Below are 21,019 nucleotides of genomic sequence, written 5' to 3'. Positions count from 1 at the left end.
CGTCACCACAGGCTGATACTGAACAGTTAGTTATCTGCTCAACCTACACAGCAGCCTGTTCTTAGTTAAGACTCAGGAAGAAGATATACCTGGCATGCAGCATGGTGAAGAGCATGGATTTTGCATTGTGCAGACCTAGTGAGAGTCCTGGCTTCACTATTTACTGGCTCTGAGACCACTGGTAATTTATTTATTTAACATCTTGGTTAAATAAATAACAAAGTATTCATCTACAAAAATGAGGATAACAGTATATCCCTTACAGTGCTTTTTAGGAGATTAAATAAGTAGTGGGATCTGATCTGGTATGTCTGGCATTCCATGACTTGCTATGGTTGGTGATGGTGTTTTTAGGTGCATTTCCTGAAGGATGTTCCCACTTATTCCTGTTCCATGGGGCCTCCTCCCACAGGTAGTGTAAGGTTAAAGCCATCATCCAATTTAGTGTTTTTAAATCCCACCTGCATGTTAGAATCACTCGGGGAGCTTTTCAAACATAGCAATGCCAGGTCACATCCCAGAACAATTCAGTCAGAATCTCTAGAGGTAAAGCACAGGCTCACCAGGTGATTCCAGTATGCAGCTAGGGGTGAGAATCCTTAAGTTAGAGGGACCATGGATCTGAACTTGGATGGCAACTATTATGATCTTCGTGTTCTTCAAATTTGAGAAAACTGTCATTTATTCTTGCTTTCTGGTGAGAAACATGGATTCCTCTAAAGAAAATTATAGTTCGATATCACGGTAAATTTAGATGCAGGTGGAAGGATTTGGCTGAATATATTTGCAGAATATATAATTTGATGACCAGTATGATGCAGAATTATCTAGTGGGTAAGTATAAATTCTGTTGATATTTAGGGACCACTTATGGATATTTATACATATATAAACACACACATATGTTTATCCATTGTAGTCATAGTTTTTTGATACAAAAATTGTCTGCCTTTGGTCAGTGGAAGATCTTTGGAGTTGGTCCTAATGTTATTTTAGTGTGATGCAATAGTCTTTGATAGCTTCTTTGCTCTCACTTACAATGAGACATCACAGGTTTATCTTATATATTTCTCGTCCTCAATATGGTACTGGCAGTTTCAAGAAGGGAACTCGATTTTTTTGGTATTTAGACACTAAAATCTTTACCCTTTGATTGCTAATTGATATTGGCCTGTCAATGCTTCTTGGTGAAAAGAGCTAGCAATTTTACAAAGCCAAAACAACAACGAAAAATTGATATTTCCTATTCAAATTCAAGATTATAGTGTTTTAACTTTTTATATTTTTATGCCTTTTATTTCACGCTAAAAAGTCTTGATTTCTAAAGACATAAACATTTGCTTTATGAAAAATACATCCTAGTATATTTTTTAAAATATGAATACTAATATTATTACTAAGAATAAGATTACTAAATATATTTAATTGTATCCTTGGTATATATCCTATGAGGTATGGGAAGATAAAAGTACAGTTTTGAAAGCAGCAGTAATTATTCTTTTTGTAGTTATGCCACAACTTAGTATAAAGTTAAGTATACTGTACCTTTAATAATGAAAAGTAGCCAGATAGGATCTGTTACCTATGGGGAAGGGAATTTTGACATCACAGAGTTGAGGGCTGTGAAAGTAGAAAAATGAAACCATTTGATGAATATACCAAATCAAGTTCAGACTTATTGATAAACATTTTAAACTTATTTTAAAAAGGAAAAAAGAAAAAAAAAAAAAAACAAGAGCAGAAACTTGATGGAGAATTGAAAGAGAGCTTGGGACAGTTAAATCCATATATGTATCTTCTGTCTGGAGATAAAAATATAATGTTCATTGGTCATTCATTATAAGTGCCAAACTCCATTATTACTGAGTCTTCTGCTTCAAATCATACATTTATTTGGGAGTTGTGAGACATTGTAATTCCCAAAGTGGCAATCCTTTCCATCTGGTTAATATCTAGTGCCCCAAAAGGAACTTCCCCACTGCCTTGCTGTTTGCACTACACTTATGAGAATGCCAGTGACCGCACTTAGGGGACTGGTCCTCAATACTCCCAAAGCCACCACCCCAGATGCCAGAGCAGAGGCTGGCACACTACAGCCTGCAGGCCACATTGCAGGACCACCTGTTTTTGTAAATAAGGCTTTATTGGAACACAGTTCTGCCCATTCATTTACATATTGTCTGTGTCTGCCTTCTTGTTACAATGGCAGAGTTAAGCAGTAGTGAAAGACACTAAATGATATGAAAGGCCAAAAGATATTTACTATCTAGCCCTTTCCAAAAAAAAAAAAATTGCTGACTCTATAGCAGTGCAGCTTGTGTCTGGAGTATAAAGAGTTAAAAACATAGTCCCTCTAGCAGTAAATCTTCACTCTTTCTGAGGATTAAGTGTCGAAAGGGGACTATATACTAATAGCATCACCAAGCATTCTTTTTGTTTTGATTTTTATTTCATGAGGCCTCAGCTTTTCCTGCCTCTCCTCTCCTAGTCATAGGACACCACTGCCATGTACTTTAAATGAGGCATCACATCGTCTATCTCCTACCACTGATATTTTAAAAATCTCAGCTCCACCTCAGCCCCAATTATCTTTTGATGCTCATAGGAGGTGATTTAGTGCTACTTACCAGTATGTGACCTTGAGCAAGTAATTTCATGTCTTGCGACCTCAGTTTCTTTTTCAATAGAACAGGATATTATTTACTTTTGGGACTATGGAAATGTAGTGAAATAGTGAAAGTTCTTGGAACATAATTTGCATCCTAGAAAGGTGGTTATTATTATTGTTGCTCTTGATTAGTGTAAGGTAATGGTTAAGAACTTCAGCCAGACATCTCGGGTGACCTTGGGCAAGTTATTTAATTGCTCTATGCTTCGTTTTCTTCATCTGTAAAATATAAATAACAGTGCTGATCATTCAGGTTTGTTATGAAGATTAAGTGGGATCAGGCATAGACCAGAGCCTGCCCATGGTGAGCATTTATCCACTGATAGCTACTATTATTATTAGTTATTCCTATAGGTATATTAACTGTTTATTCTTAAAACTAGAGTTGTGATTATAGTATGAGAAACAATATTTTTTAAACACTGAGTTAAGTTTTTGTACAAATGTAAAAGTGTTTTGGGGAGAGTAAAATAATCAGAAAAAAATGAAAAGACTGACACATTGTTATCTCATTCTGCACTTACAGTCATAAAGGTTTATTTTTTTAACCACTTCCTTACCAACTCAATCACCTTCTAACAAAATCAACATTGTATTTATTTCCTGTTAATTCTATAACCTCCCAGAGTCTCTTTGTAAGTCTCTCTACAAAAAGAGCAGGTGAAATCAAGGCCAAATACATGTTCCTAATATAAATAGCAGGAAGTCGATGAAGGGTTTATTGTAAAAAGAGTAGGATTGAAACATATGCTTGAATACACATAAGCACAATATGCTCCCCAGCTCTATGTAGCACCTGTGTAGAACAGCTAAGCCATATGTTTCAGAAATTATACTTTAAAAATTACTATGTAGATGTCAAAAATGAAAAGGCACATTTGTACAAAAAATAAACATGTTTACTGTTAAAATAACTCAACTTTGTCATTTCTTTAAATCCTTTTTAATTGTAACAAGTTTTTATCTTGTAGTGTATGCAGAAACCTCTTACAAAATCATTAAAGTAAATAAACAGCTTAGAAGTATATTGTCGAAATGATATGAAAATATCTATACAAGGTTAAAATTTAAATCAGCACAATTTTAATGCAACTCATGATATTTAGTATAAAAAATTTCACATGTCACAAAATAGCTAATGTTAGCTACATTATCCTTTAGTAGTTGCTTGATCTTAAGGAAATAACTTTTTACTCTTTTTAGCAAAAGACCTAATATGTTAAGGTTGTCTGTGTTGTATGTATGGTTTAGAGTTAGGGTGTGCACAAGGAGAGGAAGTAAGTTGGAGAGACGTGATATTCTTGGCCTGCTATGTATTACTAGGGAGTTTCCTACCTGGAATGTAGAATAAAGAAAAGAAAGACTTCAAAATTAGAATGGACGGAAATATTAAATTTAAAAAGATAACAAAGAAATGCATGATTGTATTATTGGTTAATAATTAGTTAATGTGACACTTGCTATCCCATTAGTTTGACCCATAGTCTGGAGCTACAATTTAATTTAACTGAAAGGACAACTTTCAGTTGAAACTTCTTATATTTCCAAGTAGAGATATTTTTGAGCCTATTTCTTTTTTTTTTTTTTTTTTTTTTTTTTTTGAGACGGAGTCTCGCTCTGTCGCCCAGGCTGGAGTGCAGTGGCCGGATCTCAGCTCACTGCAAGCTCCGCCTCCCGGGTTTACGCCATTCTCTCGCCTCAGCCTCCCGAGTAGCTGGGACTACAGGCGCCCACCATCTCGCCCGGCTAATTTTTTGTATATTTTAGTAGAGACGGGGTTTCACCGTGTTAGCCAGGATGGTCTCGATCTCCTGACCTCGTGATCCGCCCGTCTCGGCCTCCCAAAGTGCTGGGATTACAGGCTTGAGCCACCGCGCCCGGCCGAGCCTATTTCTAATGACTAGTTTAAACACTGATAATTAGCAACATTCATTCATAAGGCAATAATTGATACAGTAGTGAATATCATTTTAATTCTGTAATTAGATAACCACATTTTTCATTATAGGAGCTATCAATTTGCTGAATAAACGTTCCAACAGGTAACATGAAAGAAAAACATCTATACAACTCAGGTGAAACATGATGATTTGGTTACTTAGCCTTCAAAATACTGTAGTTGTTCCATTATGTGTAATAAAATGCTTTGTAAAAAAACTTTTCTAAAGGAGTAAGTCTGGGAAATGCTTCACAGGTTGTTTTTCTCTAGGTAGCTCACAATGCACATGAGTATATTACAAGATTAGGTATAAGATATTCTATAGTAACAAGACATATCTAACTCAGTGCTTCCCAAACTTAGTTGGCCATGGCTCTTTTTAAAAAATGAAACCTAGTGTTATTTTCGTAAATAGTGTTAGCTGCTTACACAAAAGCCAATCCCTCCCTCTCTTTTTAACAGAACCATGATTTCATTGGAACAGCAACATACCCAGTCCCGGGGAAGGCATCATGAGTTCTCTATGCCAGTTTTAGCAATCCATAGTGGCTGGCGTATGATGAAGAATCTGGTCAATGAAACCTAAGGAGAAGTCTGCTGGGGGGATCTTCCTTGATTGGGAAAAACAACAACAACAAAAAAAGAGAGAGAGAAAAAAAGGAAGAAACAACAAGGATAGCATAGAGAGAAGATTCTCATGTTTTAGATGCCGTGAAAATCAGATGCCTTTAGAGATGAGAGCATCTTGCAATCAGAAGTAACAAAACTGAGGTCAATAGCTAGCTGACAGAGACTGGAGGAACAGGAAGATAAAAAGGGCTTGGCTCCTTGATGGAACTGTTGAATCCACAAGTCGACTTGATGGCTGCCTGTCCCTGTAAATAACAACTATCTTATCATATTAATTTAGCTGTCAGAAGGCTTATTATTACTTGCACCTAAACACCATTCCCACTAATAAACCTTCTCTTGGGGAACCCTGGCATAGAGTAAGAAAGTGCTCTCCTGACTTCTTGTGAGATTGGGAGCCCAACACATGCTAGTCAGGAAAGGGAGCATGATGGAGTTGTTCAGAGTTGGGACCACAGGGATCCACTTAACTGCAAATTTTGCCCCAAGCAAGACTGAGCCAGCTGTTCTGATCATGGCAAATTTAGCCTCCACATAGGTCAGTGTGGCTCTCATGGCATGAGGTACATCAGTTAGGATAGGATAGATTATGCTGAGGCAAGAAACAAACTTAAAACCTCAGTGTTTTCAACAAACAAAAGTGTGTGTGTCATCAAGCCACATGTTCGCTGTGCACTGGTGAGGGGCTCTGTTCGCAGCCATCCTCTCTCTCTGGACCCAGGCTGAGGGAGAATTCCCCATCTGGAACATTTGCTGGTTGTTGTGTAGAGAAAAGAAAGCTCTGAGGATTCTCACACTGACAATCAAAGACTTGGTCCAGAAATAACGCACATAATGTCTCACAGCTCATTCAACAGACTGGTCACAAGATCCTTCCACCACAAGGAGACCAGAGAATGAAATACTATCTCATGCTGTGGATCAGGACACATTCAGAGAATACCTTCACATAGCTGTCACTCACATCAAGAGTGGTTGGCATAGGAGTTTCTAAACACAAAGTATGGTTTAAGGCTCTTGGATTTTTCTCTGGGAAGTCTGACTGGGTTAAAACAATGCCCAAGTTGGTGACTGGAGAATTATAGGGAACTGGATTTGGCCCCTGGGGGAGATAGCTGTTAAAAGCTAGATAGCATATCAGGATTCCATTTAGGTAGCCTTTCACAAAACATTTGGCCCTAGCAGGGAATCTGGAGGGCAAATCAGACATGTACTGGTCAGTTCCTTGCTGGGTGTAGGTGCATAAGCCTTCCATATGGTTTAACTTGAGATAGGGCTTTCTGGGGCCAGGCGGGATGGAAGAAATGACTTATAAGTCAGACTAGCATAAAGGAAAATTTAACCTATGCTTAAAGGAGAGCCAAGGTTCTACTCAGAGATACAGTTTCAAAAGTTAAATTTGAAGGGAGTGGTGAGCCAAAAATGAGATAAGTACATGAGACCTGAGTCTGGGAGGGTTTCAAATAGAATAAAATGTAATGTGAGGAATACACTTTGACAAATGGCTGAGAAATAATGCAGCAAACCAAGGGAGAAGAATCAATATGTACTTTTCTTTGTGCCTAGTGTAAGGATAGTGTGGCAGTTTCAAGGGGTTCAAACCAGCCTGGGCAAACATGTTTGTACTTTCGGGGAGAAAGCTGCCATTTGGTGTGGCCCCAGGTGCTCAGGGCTTCATGGCAGAATGACAAATTCCAGTCCTACTGGCTGGGAAGGGTTGAGGCTGGTCTGAACTGCATGTTCTGTACTGCCTGCCTCAGGCTAGGTTTCCTCTAGGTGGAATAAAGCTGAAGCTGCTGACAAAAGACTTCGAGTACCTGCAGCTTAGCGGAGCTGCGAAAGGCAGGGCTGGACATGTTTCAGCCTTAATTATTTCCACATGAGCCTTTCCACACACACCTATCAATGGTGGCATTCAGTCGCCACTGGCACAAGATTTCCATGGTTCTCAGTTCTTTATGTACGTTCCCTCTCTCTTCAACCCAGTGCTGGCCCCTGTGTGCACCATGCAACAGGGACCATTCCAGCACTCTTGACATAGTAAGAGCTCAGTAATTGCTGGTGTTGTTGGTGGAACACAGACGTGTACCTGTAGAAACTGGATATAAAGTTGTCCAACTTGACTGGAAGCCATAATTCTAGAAGTTCTATATAATAAATATGAATTAGTTGAGGAGAAAAATTGATATTTGTTATACTTCTATTTTATGTCAGGTACTATGCTAGGCACTTTGCATATTATCCCATTTAATCCTCACATTAACCATGAGGCAGATTTGATTTTCTCCCACTTGATAGATAAGAAACAAAGATGAACAGGTTAACAGTTTATGGATGAATTCATCAACTGTGTTTATGGATGAATTCATAAACTGTGTAAAGTAGTTAAGTAATGAAGCTGTGATTTGAATGCAGGACTCGATGATTCCTGCTCATTGAGGCTCAAGGCTTTCTCACTTTACCTTTGCTTGCAAATAGAAATAATTCAGTACTTTGATCAACCGATGAGTATCAAAAGGGGCCTCCTAGATATTTATACATCATGCTAATGAAGGGAAGCAGGGAAGAGAGAGCAATTAGGAAACTAATGAATCATCTGCGGTTGTACAAATAAGCTAATTTAATTTGTTTAGGAAGAAGCAGCAGAGTGGTTCTGCATCTGTGTTCCAGTCACACAATCTTGAACCAGTCACTTAAACTCTTGGAGATATGGTTTGGGTATTTATAAACTGGGATCCCACTTTGTCAGGCCTACCCCACCAATTTATTATAAGGGGCAGTTGAGATAATGTATGTGCAATCAATAGGGAAACTGTAACAAATGGAAGGCATCCCTACTGATTTTGCCTAAATAACGGACATTAATAAATACATCATTTTATATTTCAAGTGTGTTTAAAATTATAGAGTAGGGAGGCAGGCTCACTCTAGATTTTAATAAGGAAGCACTTCTAATCATGGTTTAAGGCAGGACTTAAATAAAAATTAGGTCTTTAGAAACATTTATGCTAATATGTAGTTTTAAATGATTTTCTGTGCATAATGAAAATTGACCACAAAATTAATGGGCAAGTTAATGCTAAACTGAGAAGTTGGAATTTATTAGCAGAAGTCTTTGCTTTTATTTAAGTTACTTTAGTTTTACAAATTTTATAGGATTGTCAAATATTCAGAAGTACTGGGAGAAACCTCTTTTTTAAAAACGTAATTGTTCTTTTAAGTTCTCCCTCTAGAAATCATAAAAGGATAAAAAAGCTTTTCATATTCAAGACTCCCTCCTATTACTGTCAATAGCAGTTAAGTGTATTTATGGAGACATGAGACAGCACAAAGATTCTTCTGTAATTCGTCAGAAGTCCCATCTTAAGTATAATTACATTACACAGCTCCACTCAGTCATTAGTTTCTTGTTTAGCAACGATGTCCTTCATTTTAAATTCTTGATGGTAATTATTTGTAACTATGCCCTTGAATTCTGAAAGCATGTGTCCTGCAGTCCTGGTGAACAATGCGTGTTTCTGGATACAACACCTCTGGCTTCCCATACAGGAAATAGTCTGTAACAACAGGAAAAATTTGCAAAAGGTTCTCAGCTTGAGCTACAACCCAAAATGAAGTTGTGTGGTTATGCATGTATGTGTGTGTATGTGCAATAAAAAACTAAAAAACCAAGTCATTAGGTATAAGGCATGATTTTAAAAAATCCTTAGTGACCAAATCACATTTTAAAGCATTTGACAGTTGCTTAAATTAAGACATATTAACACATACAGAAGACTGACCTGAAAGTGAATTTTTTTAGTTCTACCAGTGTTCTTTTTGCAGAAAAACATCTTGTGTTTGTGTATTTATTCATTTATAGAATACCCATTATGTGCCAAGAACTGTTTGGGTGCAGAGAACAGGCTATAAGATATTCTGAGCCCTCCAAGAGCTCACAGGTCAGTGGCCAGAGGGAAAAACAAACAAACAAAAAAACAGATAAGTAAATCTAAAGAACTTGATTATCCTCAGGCCTGGGAGAAATAGCAGATCATGTTGGTATTAAAACCTAAGCGTTCTAGCTTGTTAACTCACGTGCTGATTTGGTACATTCTTAAAGCTGGGCGTTTCCAGGGTTGCCTTACAATATTTTTACTGTTCCTCTTGGAACTTATACTCCCCAGCACAACTGGCAACAACACAGATTATGCTCTGAATATGAAGATCAAATGCCCAGTCTTGATCTTCAAAAGAGAGGGCATCCCTTCTGGATGCCTCACTGGGACTCCAGCTCACTGTGGCATCGGGTCCTGTAGTTTACTGTAGCTCTGCAACATGCCACTCCATTCTGTCATTCTTGTCTTTTCTTCCTCACCTCCCCCAGCTTTTGTTCTCTTTGGCTCTTTTGAAAGCCACATTTATGTTCTTCACATATGGGAAGTATTTTTGGTCAAAATTTAAAACCTGTAATGTGTTCCTTGGCAAAATGACTTGCTAAGCAAATCTGGCTTTAACTTGAAAGAAAAGCTTTCAGTAGGCAACAAAACAAAAATCTCATAAACCACTCTGGCCACATGGCAATTCTTATTCATCAAAGCTAACTATATTTTACATGCATGTATTAAATAAAACCTCCTTTCTCAGTCAAAGGAGGTGTGTACTGGAGTGATTAAAATTGTTATTATTGAGCTACATGTGGTTTCTAATCGAATTATATATAGACATTTACATTTTTCCTAACACACTGGCTTTATAGTAGGAACCAGAATGATTTTCTTAGGGATTAACCTCCTAGCTAGGAGGCACAGAGAGAACCATGGAGAAACAACATTTGTGGAGTGCCTATTGTCTGAAAGGCATTGTGCTAAGGGCTTTATCCAGTTCTTTCACTGACTCCTTACCACCCACCCTAGGAGGTAGGTAGCAGGATGATCCCACCACAGAGGGAAAGACTGAGGCTTAGACAGGTTAGCTATCTTGCCCAAGGTCTTTCAGCCCTTCTCCTTTCTATCAAGCTGCTCCTCACTGTTGAGATGCCAAAGGTGTCCTAGTGTTGCCATGTTTTTTGCCTCATTTGTGTGTGTTTTCCTTTCTCTCTAAAGCAGTGAGAACTCAGGTCAGGTTTGGTTTGGATATGAGTTTGCTTGAAAGAATGGCCGGCACCCGGGGCTTGTCAACCAACACCACGAGCACTGCAACTAAAGAGCAGGTGGAGGGCAGGATTTCTCTCCGGCCGTTACAATGGGTTGATACCTAAAGTTTTGCACCCAGGCAGATCTGGATTTGAATCCTATCTCTGCTACCGTCTGGTGACTCTGGGCAAGCTATCTTTTCTGAAACTCAACTTTCTCAACCATAAGGTGGGGGTAATGCTGCCCACCTCACAGTGCTGTGGGAGGATTGGAGAGGACATACGACAATGCAGATAGTTGGTAATTATTCATGTTTTTATGTCTGCCTTTTGCACCCACAGACAACCACTGCATTCACCAGGGCTTCGTGTGAGCAGGTCCAGGCCTGCCGGTTTCTCAGTCAGTGATAATCAGCTTTTGCAGCTGAAGCCTGTTTGACTGTAGACCTGACATCTTGCTTAGATCCTGCAATACCTGACTCCTCTTCTGTAGTGATCCCCAATCCTCCTTTATCCCTAGTGCAACCTCTGGCTGGGGTCTATAAATGCACTGGGCTTCATTCTGCTCTTAGGCCAGCTAGATCAGACACGCACACCCACCTTCACTAGGGGCTATGCCTAAGGTCCCTATATCCTTTGGATACTGTAGAATGCTATTGCAGAGCTGACCTTCATAACTGCGGTGCTCACTCTTCTCCATGCTTACTACTGTTATTATTCTGAGCATCTTCTAGGAGCAGAGCCCTGTTATAACACAGGCATTGACCATGAAATTGAGCTGAGTGCTTTATATATATTATCTCCTTTAGTCCTCATTATAATCCTGTAAAGTAGGTGCCATTAACATATTCAGGCTGGGTGTGGTGGTTCACGCCTGTAATTCCAGCACTTTGGGAGGCCGAGGTGGGCGGGTCACAGGGTCAGGATATTGAGCACATCCTGGCTAACACAGTGAAACCTCGTCTCTACTAAAAATACAAAAAATTAGCCGGCGAGGTGGCGGACGCCTGTAGTCCCAGCTACTCGGGAAGCTGAGGTAGGAGAATGGCCTGAACCTGGGAGGTGGAGCTTGCAGTGAGCAGAGATTGCCCCACTGCACTCCACCCTGGGTGACAGAGTGAGACTCCATCTCAAAACCAAAAAACAAAAAAACATATTCATATGCGATATCTATTCATTTCTTTCTTTTTCTTTTATTTTTTTGAGATGGAGTCTTGCTCTGTCACCCAGGCTGGAGTGCAGTGGTGCGATCTTGGCCCACTGCAACCTCCGCCTCCCGGGTTCACACTATTCTCCTGCCTCAGCCTCCTGAGTAGCTGGGACTACAGGCGCCTGCCACCACGCCGGGCTAATTTTTTGTATTTTTAGTAGAGATGGTGTTTCATCGTGGTCTCGATCTCCTGACCTCGTGATCCGCCCACCTCAGCCTCCCAAAGTGCTGGGATTACAGGCGTGAACCACCACACCCAGCCCGATTCATTTCAAAATGAGGAAACTGAGACTTAGGAAGATTAAGGACCTTTCTCCAAGTCACACATCTAATAAGAGGTAAAACCAGGCCTAGGATCCCAGGCCAGGGCTCATAGCTGTTGTACCACATTGTTTTTCATCCTATCTGTCACCCTTCCCCTTCCTCCTTTTCTGATTGATGTGCTGCATGCAGCAGGTACTTTTTTTTTCATTGTAGCATTTCTCACAATGTACTGTCACCAATTTATTTGTCTATGTCTCTCCTTAAATAGGGAGCTTCCTGAGGGCAGGAACCATGTCTTACTTATTCCTGTAGACCAGTGCTTACCACAACATGTGGCACAAGGTACTCCCGAGGATGTTTGTTTACTGAATTATATTGGCTTTTTCTTCTCTACCTGCTGTCTTTTGCTGAAGTCTTAACATGTCCTCTACCCACACTCATTTGAGCTATGGCAGCTCTCAAATCAACATTAGCAGTTACTCTTGGGTCTGAACTCATGTGTGGGTGTTGACATACATATGTATGTGTATGTCTGTGTGCGTTTGTGTGTTTGCTGTGGTATCAACTAAAACAGCTAGTTTTCCCAGTGCTTGTCTACATCAAAAGCTTTTAGCCATCATGTTTCTTCAGTTCCCTTTAATTTGGAAACTTTCCACAGCCTTTCTTTGTCAGCATGACATAGACATTTTTGAAAAATATAGTCCATTAAAAAATAAAATGCTTCCCCTGTTGGATTTGTCTGATGTTTCCTTCTGATTAGATTCAGGCTCTGCATTAAAATGCTGTTTCTTTTCTCGTATTTGGAGGCACACAATGTCCATTTGCCCATCTGAAGTTGATTTGGAGCACCTAATCAAGACGTTGTCCTATTTCTTCCCTGTATACTTAACATTCTTTTTCCTCTTGTAACTAATAAGCAAATGCTGAAGAGACATTTTAAGATGATGCATATATCCTGTTACTCTTCAACATTCCCTCCTGAATCCATTGATGATTCCTGCCTATACTTGTCTTTAATATGATGATTGCAAAATGACAATTCTGGAAATAAATGTGGTATCTGACCCTAGACTAGATCCTGCACAGGAGGGGATAATACCATAAAAGACATCGACCATGCATTAGATGTCCTACTTAAAGTAATGTAAGGTTTTCATTTAATAGTTGACATTTAATTGATTAAAAAGTACAGGCCTCCCCTGGATTGAATGGCCCCCAGATCTAGTCTCATGTGAGATCCTATGACTCTATGTGAAACTTCTGTTACTATGATGGAAACTGTATGGAAACTGAAACTAAATAATAGTGGTATGAAATGAAGACTCTAATTCTGGTTGCACATGTTTGTTTTCTTTATTAAAAGACAATACAGAAATGATGAAACAATACCTCAAGGGTCTTGAACATGGATGAAATGGCAGAGGTCTTTAATGCAATGGCACAGAAGCCTCTGGCACCTGCAAGCCCTGTTCAGTTGTCATTCATGATCGTCAAATACTCCTTCTGGTGTTCAACCAGCTTCAGGAATACTTGGTATTTCTTATCATAGTATCTGTGGGAGAAACGTAAATACGTTGAATGATCTCAAGACAAAACTGCCATGGGGCTTCCCTGTACATTTAGAAGAATGGGAATATATCTGTGGTGGTGATGCTGACACCTAGATTTTGAATGCTTACAGCATCCTGGGCAATGAATTAGCATGTTTCAGACCTATGATATGTGACCTGCATGAAGTTTTATTATCTCCATTTTAGAAATAAGAACATTTAAACCCCATCTCTATTAAAAATATAAAAATTAGCCGGGCATGGTGGTGGATGCCTGTAATCCCAGCTACTCAGGAGGCTAAGGCAGGAGAATCGCTTGAACCCGGGGCGGGCGGAGGTTGCAGTGAACTGAGATCACACCACTTCACTCCAGCCTGGGTGAAAGAGTGAGACTCCATTAAAAAAAAAAAATTTCTAAATGAGAGGCATATACCAAATAGTATAGATAAAAATTGGCAGAGCTGGAATTAAAACTTATGTCTGTCTGACTTCAAAGCTTCTGCTGATTGTACAAAAAGGCCCGAACTTAATGGAGACCCTTTCACATTGCCAGCTTCAATAAATATTTCCTATATAACTAGCCCCAGGTTTGATGACTGGCCTAAAATCACAGCCTGACCAAAGACGAGACTGAACATTTTAATTGCCCTTTTGCAGATTCCCCATCTAGGTTTCCCTTGTGAACTGCTTTATCCAGGAGCAAAACTCCATGGAAAGGTGACTCATGCCTTTTCTAGAGCTGTGCTCGCCTTCCAGGCATCTCATAGTGGCCCTTGCTCTCCCTGTCCTATCTGTCTGACTCTTTGGGTTAGACCTGTTAGAACTGGTATTGCCATGAATCAGACAGCAGAACAGCTGAAGCTGCTCTGGCATCATAATCCTGAAGGAATAATAGGAACCGAGACAAATTATACTTGCAGCCTTGCAACTTTGTCCTTACTCCTCTTGGTTGGGAAACTGACATGGGGTGAGGGGATGAAGAAGCCAGTTTAGCACGTCTTGGTTTATTCTGGGGTGCTCTGAAAAGGAGTCCTCATGAAATTTTGGTGCAAAGTTGTGCATTGGGGGAGAGAGGTTGTAAAAGTAACCTTGGATACACAGAGGGACTTCTACTTGTCACACATAGCTATGTTCGTAGGAGTCACCTACCTGATATTTATTATACTGTAAGCATTCTGGGAACGTAGGAGTTGTGATGGGGCCAAGCACAAGGTTAAAAGGTGAACTCCGAAGCCTGGGTTGGAATCTTAATGTGGCCCAATATTATCTGGGGGACTTTGGATATGTTACTTACACTATTTCTGCCTAAATTTCTCCATCTGTAAATGGGGATAATTATGGGATCTACTTCAGCAGAGCTGTTGTGTGAATTAAATGTGGAAATATATGAAAAGAATTTAGAACAGTACCTGACTCATAATAAGTGATATAAGTGCTAGTTACTAATTTTTAGGTAATTAATATTTTAATATTATCATCAATATAGCTATATGTAGGTACTACTAAAACCTACTCTATGACCATCCAAATTTATTAGTCGTAGAATTATTTTAGGAACAATTTGCTCCTACTAATGATGCTCTGTGACAATATAATGGTAAGCAATTCTTTCACTACATGAGATGGATTTCTTGACTTTAGAATCTCCAAATTGCTAGAAGGGAGCTAAGGGGAACACCCCTTCACACACACTTGAAGATTTACAATGTTAATACTGACAACTTTGCCGTAACTTTGTGCACTGGCCTTATTCTTTACATAGGTGGAATCATGCAGTATTCGTCTTTTTGTGGTTATCTTATTTCACTTAGAATAATATCCTCAAGGTTCACTGATGTGTGGCATGTCAGAAATTGCTTCTTTCTAAGGTTGAATACTATTCCATTGTATGCACATATCATTCTTTGTTTATATGTTCATCTACAAATGAACACTTAGGTTGCTCTCACGGTTTTAGTTATCATGAATAATGTTGCTGTGAACATGAATGTATAAATATCTCTTCCATACCCTACTTTCAGTTCTTTTGGGTATATACTCAGGAATACAATTCCTGAATCACATGTTAATTCTATTTTTAATTTCTTGAAGAATGGCCATACTGTTTTCTGCAGCAGCGATACTATTTTGCATTCTCACCAAATATACACTGGGGCTCCAATTTCTCCATATCCTTGCCAACATTTGTCGTTCTCTGTTTTAAAATAGTAGCATCCTATTGGGTGTGAGGTGGTATCTCACTGTAGTTTTGATTTTCCTCACGTGCTTATTGGTCATTCATAAATCTTCTTTGGAGAAATATCCATTCAAGTCCTTTGCCCAATTTTTTTTTTTTTTTTGAGACGGAGTCTCCCTCTGTCGTCCAAGCTGGAGTGCAGTGGCCGGATCTCAGCTCACGGCAACCTCCGCCTCCCGGGTTTACGCAATTCTCCTGCCGCAGCCTCCCGAATGGCTGGGACTATAGGCGCCCGCCACCTCGCCTGACTAGTTTTTCGTATTTTTTAGTAGAGACAGGGTTTCACCGTGTTAGCCAGGATGGTCTTGATCTCCTGACCTCGTGATCCGCCCGTCTTGACCTCCCAAGGTGCTGGGATTACAGGCTTGAGCCACCGCGCCCGGCCTCCTTTGCCCATTTTTGAACTGGGTTGTTTTTGCTTTTTTGTTATTGTTGAGTTTTAGGAGTTCTTTATACATTAATATATTCTGGATATCAATCCCTTTTTGGATGTATGATAAGCAAATGTTTTCTCCCATTCTGTGAGTTGCCTTTTTACTTTGTTGATAGTGTCTTTCAATGCACCAAGTTTTTCAAAGCACTTTCAAGGGACTCTTCCAGGGCCACATATAAATTTGGACTGGGCAAAATAATGCGATTTGGGGTCATCCTAAACATTTACTCATTAAACTATAGTCACTAAATTGTGCTCTCCGTGATTGTGAATTTTCAAATCAGCCGAATCCCTTCTCTTCAAAATGTGCCTCAAGGCAGTCCCTTGCTTCTGTGTGGCAGAGGCCTAAGTAAATGTCGTCCCACATCGTTAACAGTGTGATCTATTAGGCAATGAGATGAGGTTGGCTCAGAAGGAAACTGGCTTCTCCTGTCTCCTTGCAAATCTCTGGGTTGCCTGCAGATGGTGCTAAAGCACCGTGTGTGCCACCTCCTTCACAGAGAACAGTGGCCAGCTGCCAGCTCCCAGCAAGCAGCCAAGGACTCTCTTCTAAAGAAACACGTGGGGTTTAGGGGAAAGAACTTAAAAACTTCCCTAACAAGTCTTGGGAGGGTCAGGGAAGAGATGGAGAAAGACAATCTTTCTAATTTCACAAAAAGAGGGATGCTCCAGCTGCCTCCAGGGAACAGAAACAGGGACAGCAGCCCATAGCTCCTACTGCCAATGGGAACTCAGATCTCTCTACCTTCCTGCATGGAGCTCCCTTATGCAAGGCCTGCACCTTCCACCCTGGCATTTAGAGAAGGGTTTATATTCGGAGGATTAGCAGCCTGACTCTATGTGGAGACAAAGGAATTGAAAAGAAAGTGGATTGCTTTTCCATAAACATTTCCAGTTCTGGTAAAAACTGATCCTGCTTCAGTGGGATCTGCACCTTTGCCTGTTCATCATGTTAAGTGGAATTTGCTTTTAGGTCTTAACCTTGAATACTTTCCTAAAATTATAAAAGCACTTCCACAACAACCCCTTCATCTTCAAAATCACCACCAGCAAATTAATAGAGGTCTTTTACATCTCTAGCCTGGATTCTTGAAAGAGCCTTTTATTTGGACCCTCTATTTCTACCCTGAGCCCCCTGTACTGGATCCTTTAAGAGGGATCTTTCTGATCTGCATCGACCAGGTCGCACCTCTGCTTAGAATTCAGCATCTCTGTTCTGCCTATAGGGTGAGGTTAGAGGTCTTTGGCATGGCCTCCAAGGTATTTATGAGCTGACCTCCCCCTACCCAATTCTATCCTTCCCCAGTCCCATTTCCTGCCATTCCCCATCTCATACTTTGTGTTTCTGGATTATGAGTTGTTTATAGTAACCTGAATGTACTATGCTGCTCCCACCTTTATAACTGTACACGTTATTCCTTCTACTATGAATATTCTTTCCTGCCTTGGCCTGTCTACCAATTTCTTACAGTGCTTAAAGTTAGCTTGGACATAACCTCCTTCCAAAAGCATTCTCTCATCTCTACAGGCTCCCATCCCTTTCTTCCTTGGGCAACTTTGTCACCTGGCAATACTTCAATTGTGGAACTTATCCCGTTGTTCTAAAATAATCTATGTGCCTAAATCAGATTGTGTTTTATTCCCCTGTAACACCTGCCTGGAGCCCAGCATAATGCCTTGAATATAGCAGGAATTAAATAAATTAATATTTTGTTGAATTGGGATTAAAATACTGACCAACACCATTTTTAAGATTTTGATGCCAAGTGATATAAAGAGTAAAAGAATGGGCAGATGCTACCGGGTCCTTTGATGCAGATATAAGAGATTCCTACTTTAGAACAGAGAAGAGCAGATTTGCTGCCAATTACCTAGGAAAAAGAACATTGGTCTGAGAGTTCAGAAGCTTACATCTGACCCCCAGCTCTGGCCCTACATAGTTCTGCAATCTTAGATAAGTGAAGGTGACGTTACCTCCCTGGAACTTAGTTCTCTTAACCACTAAATTAAAGGACTGGATTAGTTGACCACCTGAGTTTATTCCAGATCTATAGTTGCATGTGTGTGTGTATGTGCTCAATTCCTTAGCACTGTACATATAAAAAATACACACTTACCTTTTATCCTGTAGTCTCGGGAACACAACTTTCCCAACTTTGCTCATTTTTGCCATTGCTTCCTGTTAAATGGAAAACAATACGGACAGCTCAGTTGGAAAGCGAAATCCAAAGTGAGGCTTGTCACAGGCAAAACATTCTAATTAGAATTTGCTTCCCTTAAAAAACGAGCCGGGCATGGTGGCAGGCGCCTGTAGTCCCAGCTACTCGGGAGGCTGAGGCTGGAGAATGGCGTAAACCCGGGGGGCGGAGCTTGCAGTGAGCTGAGATCCGGCCACTGCACCCCAGCCTGGGCGACAGAGCGAGACTCCGTCTCAAAAAAAAAAAAAAAAAAAAAGAATTTGCTTCCCTTTAAGATATTTGGTTAGTCCTCTTTTTTTTTTCAACTTATTTTTCTCTGGTAATAAGAATAAAACACAAAAATAAGAATAAAACACAGTGAACATTTAAAGTTTCAACTATGACCACACATCCTGGGCTTAATAAATACTTGTATATTGAGGCCTCTGGGGCATAAACAACCCAGAAGGCAAAGCAGTTCTGTGACTGCCTCCAGGGGTGAGTGGGAAGAATTATTTCCCCTCCTCACTACCTGGACACAGGGCAGAAGGATGGAACATAACCAGCTGCTGAGTACATCGTCTGCTTACCTAAAGATAGCAATCACTGAATGGAACTCACTTTGCACCTATACTTGAGGATAAAATATTTAAGACCTCTTCAATTCAACTTCAGCTCTTTTTCCAGCAATCTCTGAAGTTGTGAGTACCTACTGAGACCTCTGGGCTGAGTCTAAGTGACTTGAGTTCTGGAATGTGACGTCAGGACATTCTTTTCTTTACAATGGGGCACTCAGGCAGATGACATGTTAAAGCATCTGGGTGGACATGGTATGGTGTGTGCAGCATCAAGATTAACCATGGATTGTGTTGGCTCCCATATGAGCAGAAGAGTAAGGTTTTTTTAAGGAGTCTCTTTAGGCTGTTAAGGCCATGAGAAAGTAAACTTTGGAGTCCAACAGACCTGGTTAGGGAAGATGGCAAGCAACAGTATGACAAAGCTCTACAGCATATGCTCAGTCTTAGGAACGGCTATTGAATTCCTATTGCTAAGGATGCAGTCATTCTGGGATCACATGTAAACAACTTCTTATTCTACACATTTGTTAATCACTTACTATGTACCAGACACTCTGCTAGGGGTACAGATTTGCAAACAACATACTCTTTATCCTGGAGAAACTCGAATACTAGTAAGGGTGGAAAAAATGTAAAAAAAAAAAAAAAAAAAAGAAGAAAAAAAAAAAGCTGAATACCATACAGAATATGAGAGCCCCTGGGTATCTTCAAAGCATTTCCAAGTGTTCCCGCTGACCATCTTTGCCACCTTACTGTGACTGATTGACCGATTTGCATGCCACTAATTTCCTTCTGCCACCTTGTATATTTTCTGGTTTATGTGTTCATTGTCTGCCTTCTCCACTCCTTGCCCTAACCAGAATGTAAGCTGCACAGGGCAAGGACTTATCTGTTTACTACTGAATCTCGACACCTGGAATATTCATAAAACACATTGCCTCCCTTTCATGTGCCAAGCATAACACTCAATCTACATGGAATACAGAGAAAGATTGTATGGGCCTTTCATCAAAAAGCTTACCATAGAGTGGAAAAGACATTTACTGTGATCAAAATAGAGTGTGATAAATACTACGCTAGAAGCGGATAAACTTCTTTCAATAGTTATTCAAGGGTTAGGTAACCTGACGGTTCTTTCATCTGCTGGCTTACACGAATTTCCACTCTGGCCAGGTTGCTCTATGGACTCTTCCATGAGGATAGCATGTGCATTCTGAACTAGTCATCTAGCTTCCTAGCTCTCAATGGATTTGAATGTGCTGATTGGGAGATCAGAGATGCTAAGAGTAGCCAGCACACTGACAGCAGAAAGAAATGGCAGTCTTAAGTAGGGAGGAGATTTTTTTAAATGAAAAATTATTTGACAAGGAAACCATGGAGAAAGATAAAGACTAAAAGGGATTTCTGGAGTCATATTGTGAAGGGCCGGACGGTCAAACACATCTTAGTGAAGCTGCTGCCATCCCACTTAGCAGAGGTATGTTAAGAGCTCTGCTTGCCTCAGAACTTTTTCCTTCATAGACGAAGTCATGATTCCCTTAGAGCAAGCTCGGGTATTGTTGAGATCATCTCAGCAATCCCCATCATCAACTGTGCCACTCATTCTTATTTTGTCCTCGTCTCTTCCTTGAGTTGTGCTCTGCAGTGCTTTAGGGAGGACCTCGCCTTCTATTACCAGCTCTGACTCTTCAAACTGCCCTCAGGGAATGCTCCTCCTGGCTGTGCTTTGGCCCCACACTTGAGACAACATTCCAGGATCGCCTTCATGGGTGGGATCCAGGAAACTTCCATTATAGAAGGTACTCCATAAATGTTATTTTCCTTCCCACTGCAACAGATGTGCACACAAATGGCAGACATCAGGGAATTCTTCCTTCCTTTCTCCACATTACCTTTGCTTGTTTTAAAAATAAATTGAGAAGCAAACATCAGCAAAAGAGATTTCAATGGTTTAAAAAGAGGTTATGCTGTTTCTCAAAAAGTACAGATTTAAATGTTAAACTTAGCTCAGGTATCAGCTCTGCTGAGATTTTTTTCTGACTCATCCCCGCTGCCTGCCTCCCACCTATATTGAGTTATGTGCTCCAACAGCAACTTGTGCTTCCGTCTATCATAGCGTTTATGACATGGCACCATATTTTTTTGTTAACAGATCAGCCTCCCCAACTAGACTGTGAGCTCCTTAAAGCTGGAATTGTTATAATTATTTTCACTGCCAAAC

The 21,019-nt window shown here is 40.2% G+C and overlaps 1 protein-coding gene across 5 annotated transcripts in view; it reads right to left on the bottom strand.

The window, feature by feature from the left end:
* Positions 1-13,152: 13,152 nt before the first annotated feature.
* The window catches only part of FGGY (FGGY carbohydrate kinase domain containing), a 442,861-nt gene continuing 434,994 nt past the window's right edge, over positions 13,153-21,019 (bottom strand). For all 5 annotated transcript variants that reach the window (XM_033225064.1, XM_033225066.1, XM_033225061.1 and 2 more), the window contains 2 exons: positions 18,161-18,222; positions 13,153-13,376 (listed from right to left, as the gene is read on the bottom strand). In XM_033225064.1, coding sequence (XP_033080955.1) covers positions 13,295-13,376; positions 18,161-18,222 — 144 coding nt within the window. In that variant the 3' untranslated portion in view covers positions 13,153-13,294. The remainder of the gene's footprint in view (positions 13,377-18,160; positions 18,223-21,019) is intronic.

This window comes from Trachypithecus francoisi, unplaced genomic scaffold (genome assembly GCF_009764315.1).
Source record: "Trachypithecus francoisi isolate TF-2019V2 unplaced genomic scaffold, Tfra_2.0 Lachesis_group12, whole genome shotgun sequence".
NCBI classification, from domain to species: domain Eukaryota; kingdom Metazoa; phylum Chordata; class Mammalia; order Primates; family Cercopithecidae; genus Trachypithecus; species Trachypithecus francoisi.
This window is presented reverse-complemented; position numbering and strand designations above follow the sequence as displayed.